The sequence below is a fragment of the Pseudorca crassidens genome, chromosome 5 (genome assembly GCF_039906515.1).
Source record: "Pseudorca crassidens isolate mPseCra1 chromosome 5, mPseCra1.hap1, whole genome shotgun sequence".
In the NCBI taxonomy this organism is placed as follows: Eukaryota; Metazoa; Chordata; class Mammalia; order Artiodactyla; family Delphinidae; genus Pseudorca; species Pseudorca crassidens.
Window position 1 is genome coordinate 45,181,723 of NC_090300.1, and position 22,523 is coordinate 45,204,245.

At 42.9% G+C, this 22,523-nt stretch overlaps 1 protein-coding gene across 2 annotated transcripts in view; it reads right to left on the reverse strand.

The window, feature by feature from the left end:
- Window positions 1–5,809: 5,809 nt before the first annotated feature.
- The window catches only part of LOC137224858 (NACHT, LRR and PYD domains-containing protein 1b allele 3-like), a 37,211-nt gene continuing 20,497 nt past the window's right edge, over window positions 5,810–22,523 (reverse strand). For both annotated transcript variants that reach the window (XM_067737883.1, XM_067737884.1), the window contains exons 6-16: window positions 20,596–20,640; window positions 19,979–20,025; window positions 19,833–19,882; window positions 19,329–19,546; window positions 18,965–19,215; window positions 16,539–16,673; window positions 13,759–13,897; window positions 12,408–12,461; window positions 12,071–12,151; window positions 9,007–9,279; window positions 5,810–7,294 (exon numbers count right to left, since the gene is read on the reverse strand). In XM_067737883.1, the coding sequence (XP_067593984.1) occupies window positions 7,275–7,294; window positions 9,007–9,279; window positions 12,071–12,151; window positions 12,408–12,461; window positions 13,759–13,897; window positions 16,539–16,673; window positions 18,965–19,215; window positions 19,329–19,546; window positions 19,833–19,882; window positions 19,979–20,025; window positions 20,596–20,640 (1,313 nt within the window). In that variant the 3' untranslated portion in view covers window positions 5,810–7,274. The remainder of the gene's footprint in view (window positions 7,295–9,006; window positions 9,280–12,070; window positions 12,152–12,407; window positions 12,462–13,758; window positions 13,898–16,538; window positions 16,674–18,964; window positions 19,216–19,328; window positions 19,547–19,832; window positions 19,883–19,978; window positions 20,026–20,595; window positions 20,641–22,523) is intronic.

Consider the following 22,523-nt stretch of genomic DNA (forward strand, 5'->3'; position numbering starts at 1 on the left):
GACTGAATTAAAGTCATTCTCATATTTTTCTAACGTGATTGGAATATTTGAGTGTTAAAATACACATCATGGGAAAACTGAAAACTCTGATGAAATTTGAACAAAGTCACCTTAGAAAGAATGCCATGATATTCTTACTCATTTCCTAGTTCCTTTAGTCTCACGTTTTAAAGGGAGCCTCATAAGGCTAGATCTGACTTAATACTGAGGCCATTGAGTGAGTTTTTGAGAATATACTTTATTACTTTTGTTCAACATCTGAATCTAAATATAAAATACATAAAAATGTTTTTCCCTATTAACCACAGCCCCATAACATACTGTGCATTAAACAAATACACAATAATATCCACCAACTGGGAAAAGCATCATTAAGAGGTCTTCTAGTCAAATTATTCTAATTTTTGTGACCCTTGGGCTCTCAGGGGGAAGTTGCTTCTAAATTACAACTAGAAAAACTCTCCCTTTGCTTTAAATTAGATAGAACTTCTGCCTGAACCACATGGATAACTGCCTTCCTCTGGCTTAAGAGATGTGCTTTTTAATTCTTTAAACCATGAGAATTTTAGAAGATTTACCTGATGGAATACCATGTAATTTTCAAACTCTGACAATCACATTCCTCCTTAATATGAAAAGGTCACAAGAAAGGAACGATTCAGAGTCCGTCCTGTCCCCCCTACCTTTCCTCATGTGAATCCTCCCCTCCAGAGCTCAATTCTTATCCCTGTAAACAGGGAGGGGAATGTGTATGGCCACCCCAGGTCCTCACTTGTGGGGAAACTTACGCGTTTTTCAGAGTCTCACCCTACTTGATGTACAATGAGATAGAAATCATCAAGCTGCATCCCATCACATACCTTCTTTTCTTGAGGAATTCCTCCCCAAGCCTGGATGACGGGCAGGTGATTCACAGGTGGGAGCTTCTTGCCTTTAAGTATCGGTTTTGGGGACGCAGCTTCGATTGTGGCGAGAACTCATGGCTTTGATGAAGCTGGCACTGTAGAGTTGCTGCCATCCCCGCCCCGAACCTGCTTTCCTCTCCTTCCTCCCCCCGCCCACCCATTGAATGGCGACTTGTCTGTTGTCTGGCCGGTTGTCTGTGCCCAGAAACAAGGAGAGGAAAGCCTGTTGACTGTGCTACAGACTGGGTTTATACAAAGGGACAAAGTGGCACACAAAGGGTCACTTTCGTTCTAGAAATTGCCATGACATATGCTTCAGAAACATGACTGGCCCAAGAAACAACTTCACAACTAATTCCATTCTTCACTACACGGTCAGTTTTCTGGGTTTTTTTGTTTTAAGCCTGGGTCTGCCGTTTATAACTTGTATGCTGTGGCCATGTTGTTTTGCCCTCACCCTACCCGTTTCCTCTTCTAAGTGAAGATAGGGACTTCCCTGGCAGTCCAGTGGTTAGGACTCCGCACTACCACTGCAGCGGGCACGGGTTCGATCCCTGGTCAGGGAACTAAGATCCCGCAAGCCACGCGGCCGGGCCAAAAACAACAAAAAAAGTGAAGATACTCCTAGAACCTTGATCTGATTGATCAGGGGTTAAATGGAGCAACTCCTACAAAGCACTAGCGTTGCACCTGGCACATAATCTGTACACAATAAACGTGAGCCATCGCTGACAATGTTTATTAGCCTCTGGGTTTGGTGACCGGGCCAAATTGGTTAAAGCCTCTTTGCTACTATTTTCTTATCTGTGAAATTCAGAAAACTGTAGCCCCTATTTCACAGCGCTCTTGTGAGGACTGAATCACTCAGTACAGTGCTGGCATCTAGTCAGTGCCGAACACCAATTTTTTTAAATTGTTAGACTGTTTGCTTGAAGACCTCAGTGACGCCCTGTCCCTCCAGGGCACTCAGCTATCCGGGGCATTCAGCAGAGGAGGCCATCTGGTGCAAGACACGACAGCAAAAAAAGCAGGGTCCTGCCTTTCCAGAACAGAGGGTGGGAGCAAAGTAACTTGGTGAGACCGAGGTCCCCCCTAAAAACAGGCCCCAGACCTAGACTACTAGAGACATTTGATAACAAATTACTTTTTAAAAAAGAAAATAAACAGTTTAAGTGTTTCTCACACGTAAAAATGACTGAATCAGAGAATTAACATAAAAAACAGCTGACAGCTGCCCTACTGAGAGCCAAGAGCTTTGGGGAAAGGGGTCAGTTCTGGGGAGTGGTCTGGCCAGACATCCAAAGGTGGGTTTGGGAAAACTCAAGAGATGCACAAGGGCCTTAGACACCTTAAGGAGGAAAGAAAACATGGGAGGGGAGAAAACCAGCTTTGTCTGAAGCCAGCACAGACAGAGACCGTGAGTCCCACTGGCCATGTCACCCTGGGCCATGCGGTTGTTGTCCTTGTTTAAGGACAAAACATTTGGTTTTAGCTAGCGTAACTGTGGCTTCCTAGTTTAAGGCAGAGTGCACCTACAATATCGCTGTGGACTGAACATTTGTGTTCCCTTAAAATTCGTATGTTGAAGCCCTGATCCCCAGTGTGATGGTATTAGGAGACAGGGCCTTTAGGAGGTTAGGTCATAAGCATGGAGCCCTCATAGTGGGATTAGTGCCCTTATAAGAGACTTGGAGAGATCTCCCCCCAACCTCCATGTGACGACACAGTGACAGGTGGCCTGCTGCAAACCAGGGATAGCTCTCACCAGACACCAAATCCACCAGCACCCTCATCTTGGACCTCCCAACTTCAAGAACTGTGAGAAACACACGTCTGTTGTTTAAGCCGCCCAGTCTGCAGTTTTTTGTTGTAGTAGTCTGAGCTGAGAAAACTTTTAAGTAAGTCAGAAAGAGAAAAACAAATACTGTATGCTAACACATATATATGGAATCTAAGAAAAAAAAAAAAAAGGTCCTGAAGAACCAAGGGGCAAGATGGGAATAAAGACACAGACCTACTAGAGAATGGACTCGAGGATATGGGGAGGGGGAAGGGTAAGCTGTGACAAAGTGAGAGAGAGGCATGGACATATATACACTACCAAACGTAAAATAGCTAGCTAGTGGGAAGCAGCCGCATAGCACAGGGAGATCAGCTCGGTGCTTTGTGACCACCTAGAGGGGTGGGATAGGGAGGGTGGGATGGGGGGAGACACAAGAGGTAGGAGATATGGGGATATATGTATACGTATAGCTGATTCACTTTGTTATAAAGCAGAAACTAACACACCATTGTAAAGCAATTTTACTCCAATAAAGATGTTAAAAAAAAAAGAAAAAACCCCATGACAATTTTCCAAAAACTGAATTGTATCAACTTTTCGGTTGAAATGTATTTGGTCAGAACAAGTCAAAAACTTTAGTTGCATGTATGTATCATTGAGTATATTAAAATTATGAGTATAAATTATGACATCAATGTAACATCAGAGACAATACACTCACGTAACCTTTTTCAGAAGCAATAGGAACAAACGCTTACTCCGTGCTTCCTAAGTGCCAGGCATGTTTCTACAAGTGTTTACCACAAATGCACAGAATCCTCCCAAAATCCCTAGGAGGAGGTGCTCTTACCTTCCCCTTTTTATAGCTGAGGAAACTAAACCAAGAGGCCATAGACACTTACAGGGTAAGTGGCAGATGCTGGGATCTGAGCCCAGGCGGCCTGGCTCTGGCCTATGCACACAACCCCAGTATCCTTTGCTTCTCATATTAAGGTCACACAGTAACTCATCGTAACCATGCAGACAGCATCATAGTTCCTTATGCTTCTCCCCTCTCCCTCACTACACTGTGAGAGCTTCAAGTACAGGAGATGTCATGTTATTCAAGTATTTGTGTACTCAGGGCCCAGCACTCAAAGATGGTAGAGAAAGGCAAATCTTCATGGGTTTCCACACGTTTCTCATTTCTTTTCCTAATCTAGGAATACATAAGAAAGCCTTTAGTCTTTAAAAATCAAATTATTCCCAATTACAAAAAAAAAGTTAAAAATTGTAAAATGCGCGTGCTTGCTCGGCTCAAAACCATTATACATGCTTGGAACGGGGGAAAACCCCACATTCATTAACAATTCATTCATTGTTTTTGGTTTTTTGGCCTAAAACAAAGGTTTATTTCTTGCTGGAGGTACATGCTCATTGCTCATCAGCTGGGGGCTCTGCTCTCACGGTTCTCTTCTGGAACACAGGCTGATGGAGCATCAGCTGTCATCTGCTGTCATCATTGCAGAGGGAAAGGAAGGCTGGAAGGTCTCCACAAGCCTGTTGACTTAAATAATTTACATGTCTATGGTTTGGCATCATGCGATCCCTTCAGGAGCAAGGTGCCGCCCAAACATCCGTCACTGGTGAACTGGAAAGGGGTTTACCTCCCGTTGCAGACATCGTAGATACAAACTCCTGGACGACAGCTCCCAGAGACCCAAGCAGTCATCTTATCAGCTGGTTCCCACGCTGCCCCCGACACGAGTGGGTCAGGGGTCCAGCAGGGTGCCTCGATGACCCCTCATCAGCCCCCAGAAACCCCCCAGCAGAGCAGCTCCACTTCTGAACGCTTTACCAATGCAGGTTCCAGGTGAGATTTCCTTTCACAAAAGGCTCCTACAGCTAAAGAAAGAACAGAACTCAGCCAAGCCCCTCCCCGCAGTTCAGTTTTTATAAGTCCCAAAACCACCTTTTAGATTTCTCAACTTGCTTGAAAATAAAACACTGCTATAAATGCATAGATCAGACCCCCTTCTAAAAATGAAACTCGTGCCAAAGGTTACAGCAGACGGCAAGAATGTACTTCTGCAGAATAAAGATAGCAGCCTAACTACAGGGTGTTTAACCGGAAATTTACATCACGATTGGAATAAATTGGATATTAAATCCTCTGGAGGCTCAAGGCTGGAAGTCCCAGTTACAAAAGCAGGAAGAACTTCAGAACTCTGCACTCAGAATTCAACCCCAGGGCCTCTGTTTTAGTACCAGCAGCCACAGAGCCATTAACAGACATGCTCAAGCCCTGGAATGTGGGCTGGAAAAGATGCATTCCCAAGCAGTCTGGAATCCCCACCTTCAGCAAACAGTGCGCTGCTTCAACCCAAGAAGGACTTCCAGCAACCGCAACAGGCTGGGCCAACCGCTGAAAACCACTGTCCTCGTGAGAGCACTCTTAAATATCGGCAAATACACTGGCCTCTTTAGAAAATGGAGTGGAAACACACTTCCACATGATGAAGCAGGGAAGAAAGGTTGTCCCCTAAAGCAATCCAAAAAAATAACAATACGTGCCCCCAATATGCAGAAAAATCCTGTTAACAGAGATGCACAAGTAAGGAACTAATTATGAATCCGCCTGGTTTTACATAAAAACATACCTCCCCATCCACGGGGCGGCAGGGAGACACACTCTAAGTCATTCCTGGAGTGAGAAGGGTTAGGGGATGTGCAGGTTCTCCTGAATCTGTGCAAACTCCTGGGTTAGTTTACCCTGGCTTACACTCACTCGGCCTCAGTCCAAGAACTGGGGCTGGGAGCAAAACCAACTAACGCCCAAACAGCCAAGATAATAGTAACCAAGGAATATGATGCTTTAAAAAGTAATGTGTCGGGCTTCCCTGGTGGTGCAGTGTTGAGAGTCTGCCTGCCGATGCAGGGGACACGGGTTCGTGCCCTGGTCTGGGAGGATTCCACATGCCATGGAGCGGTTGGCCCGTGAGCCATGGCCGCTGAGCCTGCGCGTCCGGAGCCTGTGCTCCGCAATGGGAGAGGCCACAACAGTGAGACGCCCGTGTACCGCCAAAAAAAAAAAAAAAAAGGTAATGTGTCAGTAAATAATAATACAAAGAAGACATATTAGCACTGTACAAATGCAGATTTATTGTTCTTCCCTTTATCCATAGTAGGAAAAAGGTTGGAAATTGTTAGGAAAGCAGCTTATATACAAAGCACTTCTGAAATTATGCTTTTCTTTGGAAAACAACTTATAAAAAATAATAAACGTTTAAAACATTCAAGTCCTTTAAGTATTTTACACTTCTGAAGGTTAAAACTCCATGTGTTTCCTATAATATATAGAACAATTTAAAAAAAAACTCATAAAGTGACATTGATTTGAATTCCACAGAATCCCTGACCATTAGAAATACGTTCTTTCCTATAAAGTCAATTTGTTCTTCACAGGCAAAGCTATAGTTAAAGTGTGTTTCTCTAATTCATTGAGATTGAATTTTACTCTCCAGCTAATGTCTTCAGGAGACTAATAGTAATTTATAGTTTCTTCAAATAAGTTAACATATCCAAAATGTTAATCACCACATGCATAATTCTGGGAGAGTGACAGTATCTATACATACCAAAAAAAAAAAAAGATTTCACCCATTAACAAGAGCCAATATGGCCCATGATTCCCTGGGGCAAGTCCTCTTTGAGAAGAGATGACAGTTTTCCCTTGGTCCTGGCTAAGGCTATTTCTGAGTGGCATTCCTGTGCTCCCCACCCGCCAACCCTCCCCAAAGTAAATGACCCAGGGGCCAAAGTCAAGAAATGTAGTGTTTGGCCTCGTGATTTCAGAAGGTTGATGAACCTGCAGGGACTCTGAAGATAGACCCAGCAGAACTTGCCCAGTGAGATGAGGCAATCACCTCTGAGGGTTTGCACCAACACTGACGGGGAGAGGATTACATTCCTTTCTAATCACCCTAGGACCAGGTAACATGATTGGTTTAATGCTTTAACAGACCACTAGCCAGATTGGTTAGTAATGTGAGACATGGAAATCACACCCCACATAAAAAGACATATTGTACCTGGAGGCACATAAGTGTCTGACTGCGTGGGAGCTAAAAGAACAGGAACCTCTCTTTATTATTAATGTCATTAGGAAAAAAGCTAAACGAAATTGTGCCATTTAAGTACTCCAACACTTAACTGCTAAAAATGTTTCAAACACTTGATATATATTTCATAGTTCACAGACTCCAAAAGGAAAACTATCGCACTTCTCACCTGACTGCGTTGCGTCATTTTAAGCACCCTTTGCAAGTGTATTTGTTTGGGTGGGGAAGCGGGTGGGAAGGTGTGAGTGGGAGGTACAAAAAAAAAAAAAAAATCTTGATATTGCAGAGGTTTTTTTCTTCCTCAGGGTTTCCAAATCTTTCATTCCCTTTGCCCCTGAATAATGTGAGCTGTGGGCAGCCTGTGAAAGGAGCTGCTTCCACAGGCTGTGCAGCTCTAGATTCCAGAGTCCACACCCAATTACCACGGCGAGGGTCTTTGCAGGTAAAAGTTCCTGAAGCTTCCTTTTCCAGCTCATCTTCCAAACTTCACGTTTCCTGTAAGAAACCTAACAAAATAGAGAAATGAGTTCAGAGATTCATTGTTGCAGGGGGAAAGGGCACGTGCTTTTAAAGAAAGTCACTTGTCCATTTCAAAAAAGAATTCCTGGGCGTGGCTGGGTTTTCCTGAGCTGAAGATAAACCAGTACAACTTTTTAAGGTTGTAGTTATAAGATACTAAAACGTCCCGATAAAAAAACAAAATTCAGCCAATTAGCCAGACATTTTGGCTACATGAGGGCATAAAACACTGGTAAATCTCTGGCTTTTTGTTTGTTTGTTTTTAACTCACAGAAGATTTTTCTCCTATTTAACGAGGGGAATGGACTAAGAAGCTTTTACGATCCCCTTCACTGCTAAAAAATGTCACAAACCCTTGTCAGCAAGTCAAGTGTCTAGTGAGGTCAACAGCAGAGAAAAAGAAAACAAAAAATAACAACCCATTCTACAGGATTTGTGAGATAGTCAGAGTTCCAAGCCTTCCTTTGATGGAAAAGGTTGTGATTATTTCCTTATCACGGCACAGAGGCCAGACCTTCAAGAGGCAGAAGTGCCTAAATGCAAATAAGTAGATTTCCACATGTGGGCCTCAGTGACTTACATAATTTCAACATACCCAAGAAAAAGAATGAAAAATTTGATACTGAAAAACTGGCTCTTCTATCTGCTTGCAGCTTTTGCATCCAAACAATGGTGGGGGAGTTCAGAAAGCTTGCCCACCACACCTGACAGCATCCTGAGAGTTGGCCGCCCCAGACTTTTACTTTTCATATAAGCTTCTGGGGAGCTGACACACTTTTACATTCTTTAAGGAATAAAAAGTCCAAATAGAATTCCAAATAAAAACCTCTCTCTGATTTGCTGAGGCTTCTGAGGAGTAACACCACATTTGTTAATCATGGTAACAATATATAATAATCAAAGCTGTGAATTGGTTTGACCTTGATTCTAACAATGTGCTAATAAGTAAGTCAAGCCACAAAAAAAGAAGTGCTTAAAACAAAGGAAGGAACCCTGTGGTTTTCTGGATTGAGACCAGAAACAACTCCCTTTAGCTCTCTCTTGGGTTCTGCTCTTTCCCTTCCCTTCTTTGCTGCTGGAGGTTGACTAGTGCCACACAGTGGCCTCCTGGAGCACTGCTTCAGCACCACAGAAGGCCTAGAAGGATCAATGAATGCTACCAGTCAGGTCCCTGCCTGAGCCTCACTACCTGCCTGGAGCTTTACAAGCAGTACCTCTTTTCGTTATCACACCAGACCCAGGACACTGGGGTTTTGCATCCATTTGACAGATGGGAACATAGAGGTTTAAAGTCAGGTAAGGAATTTGCTTAGTCATGGATATATCATACAACACAGGGAATACAGCCAGTAGTTTATAACTACAAATGAGTATAACCTGTAAAATCTGTGAATCACTATATTGCACACCTGTGACATATAATATTATATATCAACTATACTTCAATAAAAAAAAGTTTTTTGCCTAGTCACAAACCTAGCCAGCACTTGAGATGGGATTTGAACGCTTCCTCTGACTGCATACACAAGTCACCTTTACTTAGATTATGGCAGCCCACATGCTGACTGCTACAGCATTTGCATAGTTCTCTAAACCCGAGCTTATAAATACACAAGCAACACATTCTATAATAGAAATTTGCTATTTGCAAAGACACAGCTTGATTTCAAGTAAATGACTAAGATAACTTCCTGCTTACCTTTCAGCACATCTTGGACTTCAACTGAATTGATGTTTTTCAAGCAGTTCCATAAATTCTGAGCTGTGGCATTGCTCTGCTCCTTTTCTTGCCACTTCTTCAGCATCCTAAACTTATTGATCGTGACATCTTCTTTCTTCTCCAGGATAGCATCAATGTCGCTAATCTTCAGCTTCAGGTTGGCAATGGCAATCTTTACCCACTCCTTTCCCAACTTCTCAGCAAGGTTAATCAACTGAGTGTCTGTTAACAAGGTTTTAGTCTTCACTCCATCTAAAAGCACATGAAGAATTCAGTTGTTCCTCTAAACACTTCATTTATAGCCATTTACAATGAAAATGTATTCTCTTTATATAAAAAAAGAAACCATGATTAGAAACTTTAATAACTGCTTTTAAAATATATTTAAGTGTCGGGCTTCCCTGGTGGTGCAGTGCTTGAGAGTCTGCCTGCCAATGCAGGGGACACGGGTTCGTGCCCCGGTCCGGGAAGATCCCACATGCCGCGGAACGGCTGGGCCCATGAGCCATGGCCGCTGAGCCTGCGCGTCCGGAGCCTGTGCTCCACAACGGGAGAGGCCACAACAGTGAGGGGCCCACATACAGAAAAAAAATATATATATATTTATTTATTTATTTATTTATTTAAGTGTCAAAAAAAATCCCTGCTTTCCCAACTATTTTAAGGACCAAAGGAAACAATTTCATACAACATTAAACTGGGGTATAATGCTCACATGATAATTCAATAATTCAGGGAATGAAATTGTTTTATAAAGCAGCACAAATTAGGTTGGAGTTAAAAAAAAAAAAAATCAGGCACCAAAAATAATTTATGTGGCTCAAAAAGAAACATATACAGCTTTTGCCCTTGCCCAGCTCTGCAACTTCATCTAAGTGTTAACACCACATACAAAATGCTACCTTTAGTGGTCAATAAAGAGAACAGCAAGAGATATGAATTGCAGTCTCCATTCCACCATCTCCTGGCATTAGGGGAAAGAGCACATTCCACAGAAAAGCCAAGGGACGGTATCTGTAATATCTGTTGCTCACTAAGAAACAGTGTCATAATCTTGGAAGGGGATATGTTTGCCAGTGGAAACCACTGGCCCCATAGAACATATCAGCCCTAGCAGTAAGGTGGATTTTCTACATTCCCACTTTTCAGCTGGTTAAGCTACGGTGCAGCAAAGCTCATGGGGTACGGAGTCTCGGTTAAGGATCCTCAAGGCCTTACAAACACTGGAGGTGACATCAGAAAGGAATAAGAGGGAGGAAGAATCCTTCCTGCCCCTCCTCCAGGACCGTGACGCTTTCACTCATCTACAGCCAATCTGTTAAAGTGAACCTAACGTTTGTATTGGACCCTAACGCACTTCAGTTTCCTCTCTAACGTTCTAGACTGAAGAATGGGTTCTGAAGGATGGCCCCTGCCCCATAGTGGTCTCCTGATACATGGGATCTGTCAAAAAAGTAAGTTCTCAGGACCATCCCCAAAGCCCCCAAAATGTTATGTGGCAGCCTGAATGGGAGGGGAGTTTGGGGGAGAACGGATACATGTATATGTATGGCTGAGCCCCTCTGCTGTGCACCTGAAACTATCACAACATTGTTCATCGGCTGTACTCCAATACAAAATAAAAAATTTTTTTTAAAAAAGTAAATCTTATTAATTTATTCGCTACTACATTGTCATCTCTAAAAAGGTTGGAAATCTTAATTTCTAGGTAGTATTTGATCATTTTAATTCTATTTCTAGTTACTTGCTGTTGGAGCTAATTTTAAATAGCCAAATAATTGCAAGAAAAAAACTTTCCCTATATATCAATTTAATATAAAATTGTTTCCCATTCAGTTATAAATGAGTAAGTTCTGAGGATCTAATACACAGCATGGTGACTATAGTTAATTAATACTGTGCTGTACACTTGAAATTTGCTAAGAGAGTAGGTCTTATGCATTCTCACTACCACCAAAAAAAAAAAAAAAAAAGGCTGTGTGAGATGATAGATGTGCTAATTAACTTGATTGGTAAATATTTCACAATATATGCATACATCAAAACATCCCATTGTGCACTTTAAGTATACACAATTTTGTCAATTATATCTCGATAAAACTGGAAAAATATTGTATCCCAATTTGGTTAGTTTTTAAAATAACTCCAGAGCCTCATTTTGATGTTCATTAAATAGAAACAATAAACTTTTCTCTAGTGACATACAGTAAAATCAGACATGGCATCCTCACAACCTCCTGCTCTAGCATGTGAAGAATGGCTTATTTTAATCTATAGAGAGTTTATCTGCTTTTAGAGATTCGTACCTTCTTACAGTGGTAGAATAAAAGGTATTTTGATGAAAGGGTTAATCTGGGGAGTTACATGAGGCCCCCAAAGCCTTGAGATCTTGTCTCATATAATTTGAGTCTGGGTATTTTCACTTAAATTTGTGAATTCTGGCTGGACTTGAATTTTGAGGTACATACTCCATCTTCTGGCTCCTTGGAGTATTGTTTTTAAATGTTTAAATCTCTACTGTATTTTCACAACGATCAAGCCTTGGTCTCTGCCATTTAATTGGAAGAAATTAAGTTGACTTTTGTCTCCAATAACTGAGCTGGCGGCTCCTTCCCCCAAAAGTAGCTAATAACTTTGAGGCCAGTGAGTGCACACATGGACATTCACTATTTACTCTTTCAATGAACATTCACTGTCTTCTACATAAAAGGCTGCAGGCTCAGTGTTATGGGAAATGGCACAGACGGACAGGCCACGGCCCCTGTCCCTACGGGCTGCAGGAGCTTCCCCTGGCCCTCCATTCTACTTTCACCGAGGGAAGGGGAGGAGTGTGCAGTCAAGCTGGAAAAGTAAGCTGGGGCAGACCAAGAAGGACCCTTGTCCAGCCCTAAGGAGCTGGGACACAGGGGGAAAGCATCTGGGAGGGCACGCACACCTAGGAGGTGGCTCCAGGAGGACTGACCCAAAAAGCACATGTGTTGCATGAAAGTCAATGGGGAAGACGAGGGAAAACGACTCAGCCACAGATGACGTTTTTACAAACCTGAAGTGCCAATCTGCTTCATTCTTTTATCATAGACCACCTCATCGGGTAAGCTGCTACTCATCTTTCGCCGCCTATTACCTTTAAAAAACAACAACAAAACATTGGCTTTCCCTTAGGGTCCTTATTATCTACCCATCTTCAAACTAGAGTTCTTTTTAAAAGAAATCATCATTGAGATAGAAACAAATTGAAAATGGATTCAAAGGTCGTTCCGATGATTAAGAGTTATGGAACACTGAACAGATCCTTAACGTTACCGTATTTGCACAGCAGAATTAAAATCCTAGTGGATGGAAGGTATAGACGAGTTTAACGTCCAGTGACGAGCACTTACCACTTGTGCTGCTTTTCGAAATGTTCGGGTTCTGATCATGCTGAACCCAGTCACCTGTTAAATTACAATAAGCAGCAATTGGAAAAAATGGTTTTGAAACTGGAAGTAAAGCAATCGATTTATGAAAGCACCTGAAACCCCAGGGTCTCGGCAACCTCTCTCAAGTTCAAATATGAGTTTGGGGTTTTAACTTAGTATGTATGCAAATGCACTGGGCTTGAACTCTTGAGATAAATAACAAGTACTCCTTCCAACACGTCTTGCGGGACAAGTGTTTCCCAGACTTCAGTCATCCACACACCACTGTCATGATATCTGCCATACCCATCTGCCAGGTGAAATGTCATTCGCTCCGTATTTCTTTAAATCTACAACTACTGTAAATAGAACAGTGGCATCATGTGCCATATGGAGACGGAAGCCATAAAAATAAACATCGTTCAATTTTAAGTGTATTTGTATGTACTCCACGTAAAAGAATCTCATAGATGTATTATCATTCTGTACGTGAGGGGTTCTTTCTGGACACTTCACCTGTGATTCGACACCACCTGCCCCATGTGAAATTCAGCCCCTGCTCTAACCGATGCCTACGTGTCAGGCAGGCCTTCCGCAGCTTCCTTTAGTGAAGATGCCTAATAGTGATGGGCAATTTCAGTTCATTGTTAGCTTAGGCCGCCAAAATAATGGAGACCAGAACCATCTTACAATGCAGAATATTATTAAGTAAGTTTAAAAAAAGAAGTCTTAAAAAGTGGCCTTTAAAATTGCCAAGAGGCTTAGTCTAGAAGAACATCTGTCATTCAGGCTGCTACACGTTAAATACCTTTATTCCCGTGGCATTGGCTGTGGTTAAAAAGTATCATCTTTCAGGTTCATTTATTTGAGCATATTAATGAATACCGAGCAAAAATACTACAATCCCCAATACACAGTCCCAACTAGGACTCTTCCCAGCTAAGTAACTGTAGTTTGGATAAAAGGGCCTGTTTCAAACTGGCTAACTTAAGGGTATAATATTGAGAACAGGAGTCACACCTATAGAAAAGCTTCCTGCTTAAACTAGCACAGAATTCCAAACTGATTAGACTGGGTTTCGTTTCTGGAGTATAAAGACATGAGAGCAAATATGGACTCTGTGCACCCACTGACTCTGGGGATTTGGACGGTGGGTGCCTGAGAAGGAGAGCCGGCACTTCTGCCCAGGAGCTGGGGCCTCTGTTTCTCTTAATCGAATGTTTTAATATTACAGTGATGGGACAGACAACTACTCTATTTGCTTTTCCACCCAGGCCACCTGCCCCGCCTCAACCCCCAAACAGAGTTTTAATTCAAGATACAAAACACTCACACTCTCTCAGTTTTGCTTTCCATACAATTTCCTCGGAATCCATTTCAACCAAAAGTAATTTAAACTCCACTGGTTGCTCCAAATACACTTCACTATAACTTTTCAATTTTAAAAGTGAACCATCCACAAATTCAATTTCCTTTAAAAAAACAAACAAACGTGATTTTCTGAAATTTAAAGGTTGCGTTAATTAACAACATAAGATGTCAGATAAGGAATAATGGCAATGAGAAGGGTTAGTGCTTGAATGCTCACTGAAATTTTGACCTTGGAAATCCCACTCCTTAATCATACATCCTCTCACTCTCCTGCTTCTAATCCCTCCTTACTCTTACTCCAAAATGCTTTTCTACCTCATTGAAGCTTCTAGTCCCATGGCCCTAGTTTTCTAAAGTGTAACTTTTCAGCCTTTCCTGATTTCAACGTTTCATCTTTCCCAAATGGCACCTGTGCTCACCCATCAGCCACTCTATCCTAGGTGCTTTTAAACTCCTCACCATCTTTTTCCTAGATCGTTCTCCAATCTGCAGTTGATTCCGCGTTTATAGAACTACGTGCAGTGTTTTGTCCATGTGTCCTCATTGAACACCGCCGTCCCCCAACAAATCCTCGTATCGCTCTTTTATGGATAAAGAATCCCAGAGAAGCGTATGAACTTGCCCACACCTAGGAAGTGGCGGAACTGGAATTTGAATCCACACCTCGTGACTCCAGAGTGTGAGCTCTTAACCACTACACAGACTGCCTCCTGCCTTCCACCTCCTCTGCTGCTCTCCAGGCTGGCTAGCAAGGCTGGCGGGAGAAATACATCTTTTAAAAACTATCAGTGACCTGCCCTGGGCATCACCATCACAAACCAATGGTCTTAACCTGTCCCCCACCCTTTCCGTTCCAAGTCACTAGTATTATCTTCACAACCTTCTAAGGGTCAGTCACCAGGGCCTACAAAGCTGAGACAGCGCCCTCTCCTGGCCCTACTCCTCCTAAATCCCTCCACGTTCAGCTTCTCCAGAACTATCCTGGGGCCTCCAGCCCAACTGCACATCCCCGCCCCCTCACTTAGACACCAGCGGCCCCTCTTCCGGGAGAGCTTCGGAAAGCTCATCTCTTCCGGGGAATCCCTCACCCTTCAAACCCAGAACAAACATCACCCATGTGAAAAGCATTCCTGGAGACCCACTGCATTTCGTACCCATCTCTATAGTAACACATTATGTTAAAATTATTTCTTTTCATGAATGGAGTATTTCTCTCACTTTGAGGGAAAAGACTGTGACTTATTTGTTTTTTAATTCTTAGCTCTTATCTCAAGCTGACTGATCAATGTCAGTTAAGCAAATCATTAACCGTCTAAAACTAATAAGAACACCTTACACAGTTTGGTAACTTTCAGAGTGCTTCCAAACCATTACTTGGTATGATCCTTACAGCAATCCTGGGAGATTATCCCCATTTTATTGGCCAGAAATGTGGTTAACAGAACGTAGGCTATTTAAAGCCCTCCAGCTATCAACATCTTTTGTAAGAATGAACTCCTGGGACCCCCTCGGTGTCTTGCTGGGCACGTCCATCCATTCAACATGTATTATTCCCTCTCCTAGTGGTTCTTAAACGTGGCAGCACATTATAGTCACCTTGGGAGCTTTAATAAGCCCAATGCCCAGCCATTCCCAGACCAATTAAGTCAGCATCTCTGGAGGTGGGACCCAGGCCACGGAATGTTTTTAAAGCCCCTCAGGGAATTTCACTATGCAGCAAAGGCCAAGAATCACTGCTCTAAGCACACCCTTCTAATTTAATTCCACTTCCCAGACAAGGTTGCCGTTTGCTTCTCGTGATTGTTCTGATGTACCATCTGCCAGGGCCTGATCAGCTTAGAAGGGCTGAGAATCAGCCTCTCAGATCCCAGTGTGGGGACAGTGGCTTGAGAGGCCAAGGGCAGTCGGGGCCCTGGGCGAGCCCTCCAAGGCCCAGGTGTGTGCAGATCGCCCACCTGCTTTGCACATTAGTTTCCTCAGCCATGTTGTTGTAAGGCTCAAATGGTTCAAAGGGTGTGGAGAGACGCTTTGAAACTGGAAAGGAAGGAAGGTTATAGAAGACTGTCTGACCAACCTGACTGCTTCTACAGGGCACGAGGCCCCTAATAATATAATAAAACAGTACAACATGGACCACTGCCATTAGCTCTCTTGGCTCACATTTTAATTTAATGGAATCAAAACATGTTTTCAACTTTTCATAAACTGTACAACAAACAAACAAACAAAAGGAGGTGTACAAAAGGAATTTCCATGCAGACATGCAGACTAGAGAAGCTGTGGCATATGCTCAGAGCACATAATGAAAATAAGTTTTAAAAATAAACTAAGTCATTTCCGAGAAACCAAGATCACTTACAAATGTCATTGTGCGTACAGTGAATAGTTCAAATCTAACAACAATTTGTCCTCATAACTATTTTTCAAATGCCTTCCAGTAAGAAAAGCCCAATATCCCTTGCTAACATTGTTTGAAGAATTTAATTTAAAAATGCAAGAACATTTAAAACCTTTTTAAAGGGAAAGAGATTGGATAGTCTATTTTTCCAATGACTGCAGATAAATCCTGAAATTCAACTGCATTTTTGGAATAAACAACAAGTTTAGCAAAACAACTGCCTTCTTAGAAACTGGGAAATAAAAAAGGAAAACAAAATGCATTATTTTGAATATCTTCAAAACACCATATCTAAGAAATATACATCCTTGCTACTACTCCAAGGTGGTTTTTAAAATACCTACCTCGGGGGTGATTTCAGCTTCTGGATCACTGATCAGCCTGTACTTCTTCCCATTCTGCAACAACTTCTGGCAAACGGGAGGCTTGTCGATTTTCATGAATTTCTTAGAGGAGTGCTTTACAGACTTGGAAATATCCTGAAGGAGGAAATAGGTTTTGGTTTCGAAATCCATCAGCAACAACTGTCAGAGACCTAAGAGCCAGGCTGTGCATGTGCCAGCTGTATTATCTTCACTTCCTCCTACAGAACGACAGCGGGAGAGTAGCTTTCACAGTGCTCACAAGGGAAAAAAGCCACAGAGGCTGAGTCGCCTGTGATCTGCACTTCCGGCACCCAGATCGCCAAACATCTTCCTGCGAAAGCACTACAGCCAAAAGCAACACTTATACCCTGTGTGGCACCAAAAAATCTGCTTCTGAAGAATCTGAGAAAATTAAATTAGCACTAGCGTTACACATCTGTATTACTAACTACATGCCCATCGTGTGAACAGAAAGCAACTCTTTTACTGTACATGGTTCCAGCCTACTCGGAGCTTGTTTCCATCCTTATTTTCACAACTATCCCTTTGACATGGCCCTAGAGGGGACACTGGCTTTACATGTAATGTAAATGCCCCCAAGAGGTTAATGTAACCTTTGGCCCAAGCTCCCTTGGTAAAGCAGCTGTACAGCCGAACATGAAATTTAGGTTTCCTGAGGCAGAGTTCAAGGAAATCTCTTCCTACGTAGGAAAAACATCAACCCAAGAAGAAAGGTGCAAAAATAAAACACCAGCCAGGAAGGACATCCTGCCTTATGCATGCCACACTCCCCATTGTTCTGGTGGCATCCTTCTCTACATTTGCTGATACAATCAGCTCCCTACCCCAGCTTCCCAGGAAGTGTGGAATAACGCTCTATTAATTGATTTTACTTTAAAAAAAATATAAAGTTCATCAAATAATAGTACTTATTCCAAATCTAATGCTAATTATACATTTTTTTAACTTTTTATTTTATATTAGAGTATAGCCGATTAACAATGTTGTGAAAGTTTCAGGTGCACAGCAAAGCGACTCAGCCATACATATACATGTATCCATTCTCCCTCAGACTCCCTCCCGTCCAGGCTGCCACATAACACTGAGCACAGTGCCCTGTGCTATACTAATTATACTTTAGATGTGATTATTTTTATACCATTTTAAAGACTATTTTCCCAACGGAAAGTATTATCTTTAAGGAGACTACAGGAAGCATATTCCACTTGCTTAGGAGGAAACTAAGAACCTATTACTTAATCAAGTTTTTATACTTTAATACATATTGCTAATTTAAATCAGTATAATATTTTAAAGCATGGAAATATTACAACCTAAAACCACTGGGAGTAGGTAGTTTGATATAAATTCTATAACTCAAATTATAACTCATAAATTAGTACACTTTATTATAGCTCTAATGCTTATTTTTTTCCAATTCTGTTAAACCCTAATTTTGAATCTGAAAGTATAATTTTGAGTCACTGCTTTATCTGCTATATTTCAGTGCTCCATCCGCCTCTAAGTCGTTATAACTGTATTGACAGTGAGTCAACCTACGAAAGGAGATTCAATTCTCTGTTATAGCTACAGGGCAGAAAATAGGCTAAACATCATGGCCTTATTCTGTGTTCTGGAAAACCGGTTCCATTATGAATATCCACACTCCTCCCCTCAGGCCACGCTACCTTAAACACATTGGGTACTTCATGAACATTTGCTGCTACAAAACCCAGAATGTTGAACCCAAGGTCAATTTTTATCCAAAAAATTGCTCTGGAATGAGTTACCCTAAGAGATCCATCTTACTGACGGAGCTTTAGGCCAAGGAGAAACCTTCAGTCGCCCTACACTTGACCCAAAGACCTGAAACGGCTCCCCAGTGTATCCAGAGCAGGTGCTTCTCCAACTCTAACGTCCCAATCACCTGGGAATGTGGACCAGTGCAGGCTCTGAGTCTGCAGGTCTGGGTGGGGCTGAGACTTTGCATTTTAACGAACTCCCTGCTAATGTCAGCCAGCCACTGCTGGTCTCCATGTCCCCTGGTCCCCTGGTCCCCAGACCACATGTCGAGCAGCAAGGAGTAGAGAACAGATGGCCTAGGCTGCCCACCAGGCAACCCTCTCCAAGGCCAGGCCTGCCTGTCTGTGCCATCCCCACCTCTGGAGCGCTATTTTCCTATCTCTTATCTTCACGACACTGTTTACATGTATAAACACCTGTACTCCATGGATCTGAGGACCTGGCATGCACCTAGGCACTGACCTGATGACCTCTGTGGGCGAGTACCAAATCAGACCCTCTGTGGGTGACGCTTAAATCAACAGGGACGGGACCCACCCAGATGTCATGTAAAGTCTGAACACAAAGTATTCGACACTTAGTATTCACTTTCATTGATTTACCTTGATGAAGGACTCATTATTGGTTGCTATGTACACTCGAAAAGACAAGGACGGGTTATGGTCGATGGCTTTGTACAGGATCACAGCCCCGTGGTGGAATACTGTTTCTTCGCTTTGAATAACGGGTCCCACAGGAGAAAGAGAGCTCACGTGCCATTTGACATGGGTTGCAGAATGGTCCACAGTATATTCTAACGAGGCCCCAGTACTTTTAACATGTAAGACTTTGAACGTCATGTTGGCATCGCAGTCTGTTAACACATGAAGGTGAATCAGTATTCCAGGTATTGCATGGGTTGCACACATACTCTCACACATGTGCACACGCACACACCAACTAAACTTTTAGCAAACGAGTACTTACGACCCAAGCAGAGGGAATGTGGAAAATGAATGGAGGTAAGGCAGGTTGGGTCACATTTAACATCAAACAAGGGTCCACCGACAACCCAGGGCTTCACAACCAGGTCCGCGTATTTGCTCCAGGACAGGACGCAATACTTGATGTCAACTTTTCTGTTAACCTCAAATATCAGACCAGTCTCCATGCACTGGTAAGTTCCCTCTGTGTCCACCTTCAGTCTGCATTGGATAGATAAGAACACCTGTTTAGTCCTGATGTTTGGTTAGGAGAAGACCTCTGAAAATTATTTTTTTTCAATTCATTTTTTGTTTTTAATTTCACTCAAAAGCACTAAGGGAACGCTATAACATTTTGAAGCAGCACCATTATCAAAGAAAACAATCCAAGTAATTACATAAAATGTGTAAAGTTAGTTATGCTTTTTGTGTTTCCCCTACTTGGGGTTATAATTATGTAGAAAGTTAAATTACTGAAGATATGTCTTCTGCATTCACAATTACTTACAAAAACTGTCCCCGGGAAAGGAGCCTGGGGGTCACTAGTTCATTGTGTTTCTGGAGGAAAAGCACATATATAACCTATAAGTAAATGCTGTTTTCTTAAATAAAGCAAATTAAAGAATCATCCCTTCATAATTAAAAGATACTTACATTTTCAGCATTACAGTGTTCACAGTGAGATTGGATGTCATTAAATTCTAAATGACAGAGAAAAAGTTTTGCTTATAGGAATGTGACCGGCATTTTCAGACAAAAATTGTTTTAATAAATGTATAAGATATGACCAGATTACAAAATTCAAAGGTACAGGTCCCTCAGCAATAATGCGACTATTTTGGAAAACATCAGTTCACACCTGAATTAAAATGATCTGTGGGCAATTCTTTACCCTCCCATTCTTCAACTGTAAAAGATATGGTCACACATGTATTGGCGTAAGTCAGTCACAGCGTAAATCACTCAAACCCTCATCTCCAGCGTCACAACCAACAGGAGCTTTAAACATACATTCAACATCTCCGCGAGTGGATTCAGTGCCACATGATGCATCATGCTTGTGAGTCCCGCTGTAGGTCTAAAGGCATGAAAACGAGCTTGAAAGCGACTCTTAAGTTTCCATGCACCCCGTTTTGGCACATTAAGTCTTTAGCTGATCTTCTGGCACAGAAGCAACAGCTCTCTCAGAATCCTCCTCTCACACCACAGGCACAGGGAGAACGGGATGAATTAGAGAAAACGAGAGGGCAAGGGCACTGCCTCGCTCTTACCCTGATTAGACGCTTCCTCGGTGGAAGATTCTCTTAGCTCCCCATCTGTGGAGACAAGAAGGGACCGAGGCACAGGTGGTCATGAACGAGCTCTTCACTAGTTACTCCTCACCTAGGCCAGCGTCTCGGCTGGACAGCCGCGGCCCCCAGTGAAGAGCCCTTCACGGTGGCCAGGAGTCGGGAACTAAGCTGGAGTCATTATCCCCAAGGTAGGGCTTGACTGGCATCAGCCCTTCAGGCTAGTACAGAGTTCGAGATAAGCATACTTAAACTGGAACTGTCTTGTAAGCGTCTCCGATTTAGCATGTAGGCTCCTTCCACTGGCTCCCCACTACTTTCAGCTTCTATCAGCCTCCCCACGCTTACTGCCCTCCGGTCACTCCGTGCCACTCTCCACACCAAAGTACGCTCCTGCCTCAGGGCCTTTGCACTTACTGTCTCCTAGAACAAATATTCACGCTGCTCACTCCATTACATCCTTGCAGTCTCTGTTCAAATGTCGCCTTATCAGAGAGGCTTTCTCGATGCCCCCACCCCGACCAAAGCAGGGCCTGCCTGACACCTCTCTTCCCTCTTCATTTTCTTCAGGGCACTGCCTGCCACCTTGCACACTATACAATTCAGTGTTTCTGCTTCCTGTCTCTCTCCCCACTAGAATGTAAGCCTCATGAGGACTGTAACCCCAGGGCCTAGTAAGTGCTCACATTCTGATTGACTAGAATTCCAGAATACAAAAATGTATTATGAAAGGGAACAGTGGTGAATTTTCCTATTATCTACACTGGCCACTAGTTGCATGAGCTTGGGCACTCTAGTTATGCACTAAATCTCTCTGTCCATTACTTTCCTCATCTGTTAAATGAGGATTAACATAATACCACCCCCAGAAAGATAGAAAATAAAATTACAGGTAGGTATTGCACCTGGCACTCGGCAAGCACTCAGTGAGCGCTAGCTAACTGTTACTAGCTATTATTTTGCTAGGGCAATGGGTGGAACTCATTAAAAAATTAAAGAATTCTAAAGTAGACAATAACTCTTCACTTGGGGTAAGATCTAATATGTTGAATGCTTGGTTTTATATTTTAAAGATCTGAGCAAGCTTTGGAAGGGTGAGCCCATGGGTAAGACAGGCATCTTCACCACATGTGGAAGGTCCTAGGCCACCACCAATGCCCAGAAGGTGTGGACTCTCCCCAGGATGCTGCTCCAGCCCTGGCCACACAAGCTGCTTGCTATCAGGGCGTTCATTATACAGGAACCAGGAGGTGCAAGACAGAACCAGCTTTAAGAGACAGCATTAAGATGAAATAGAAACTAGAGACTAAAAGTATTCAGAATTCTGGACTCAGAATACTATAGATCCAAAGGTTCTTAAATACTGACCTAAGTCCTGCACCACAAAATTCTTCAATCATATTTCCACAGCCACTATCCTAAAAAGCATCATAAAATTCTAAATTATTTAGCGGCTATCATCTATACCCGGGGTCCCCAACCCCTGGTTCCTGTTAGGAACCAGGCCTCACAGCAGGAGGTGAGTGGCAGGCGAGCGAGTGAAGCTTCCTCTGGGGCTCCCCATCACCGTCCCCATCACTTGCATTACCGCCTGAGCCATATCCACACCCCCCTGACCCGGGTCCACGGAAAAACCGTCTTCCATGAAACTGGTCCCTGGTGCCAAAAAGGCTGGGGACTGCTGATCTACACTGCACTTCATCCACATCCCATGTCTTTGTTTCTACCTATCTGCCTTGGGAGCAGAGAAAAGAAAAGAGGTTAGAGAATCCTAACCACCCAGCAAACTGAGTCTTCCACCAGGTCCTCCCAGCCAAAGCAGAGAAATTGATGCAATTCTCTCCAACACATAAACCACAGCTTCTCTTTAATCCACACGACACAGGTGACCTCAGAGCTCATGCCTATGA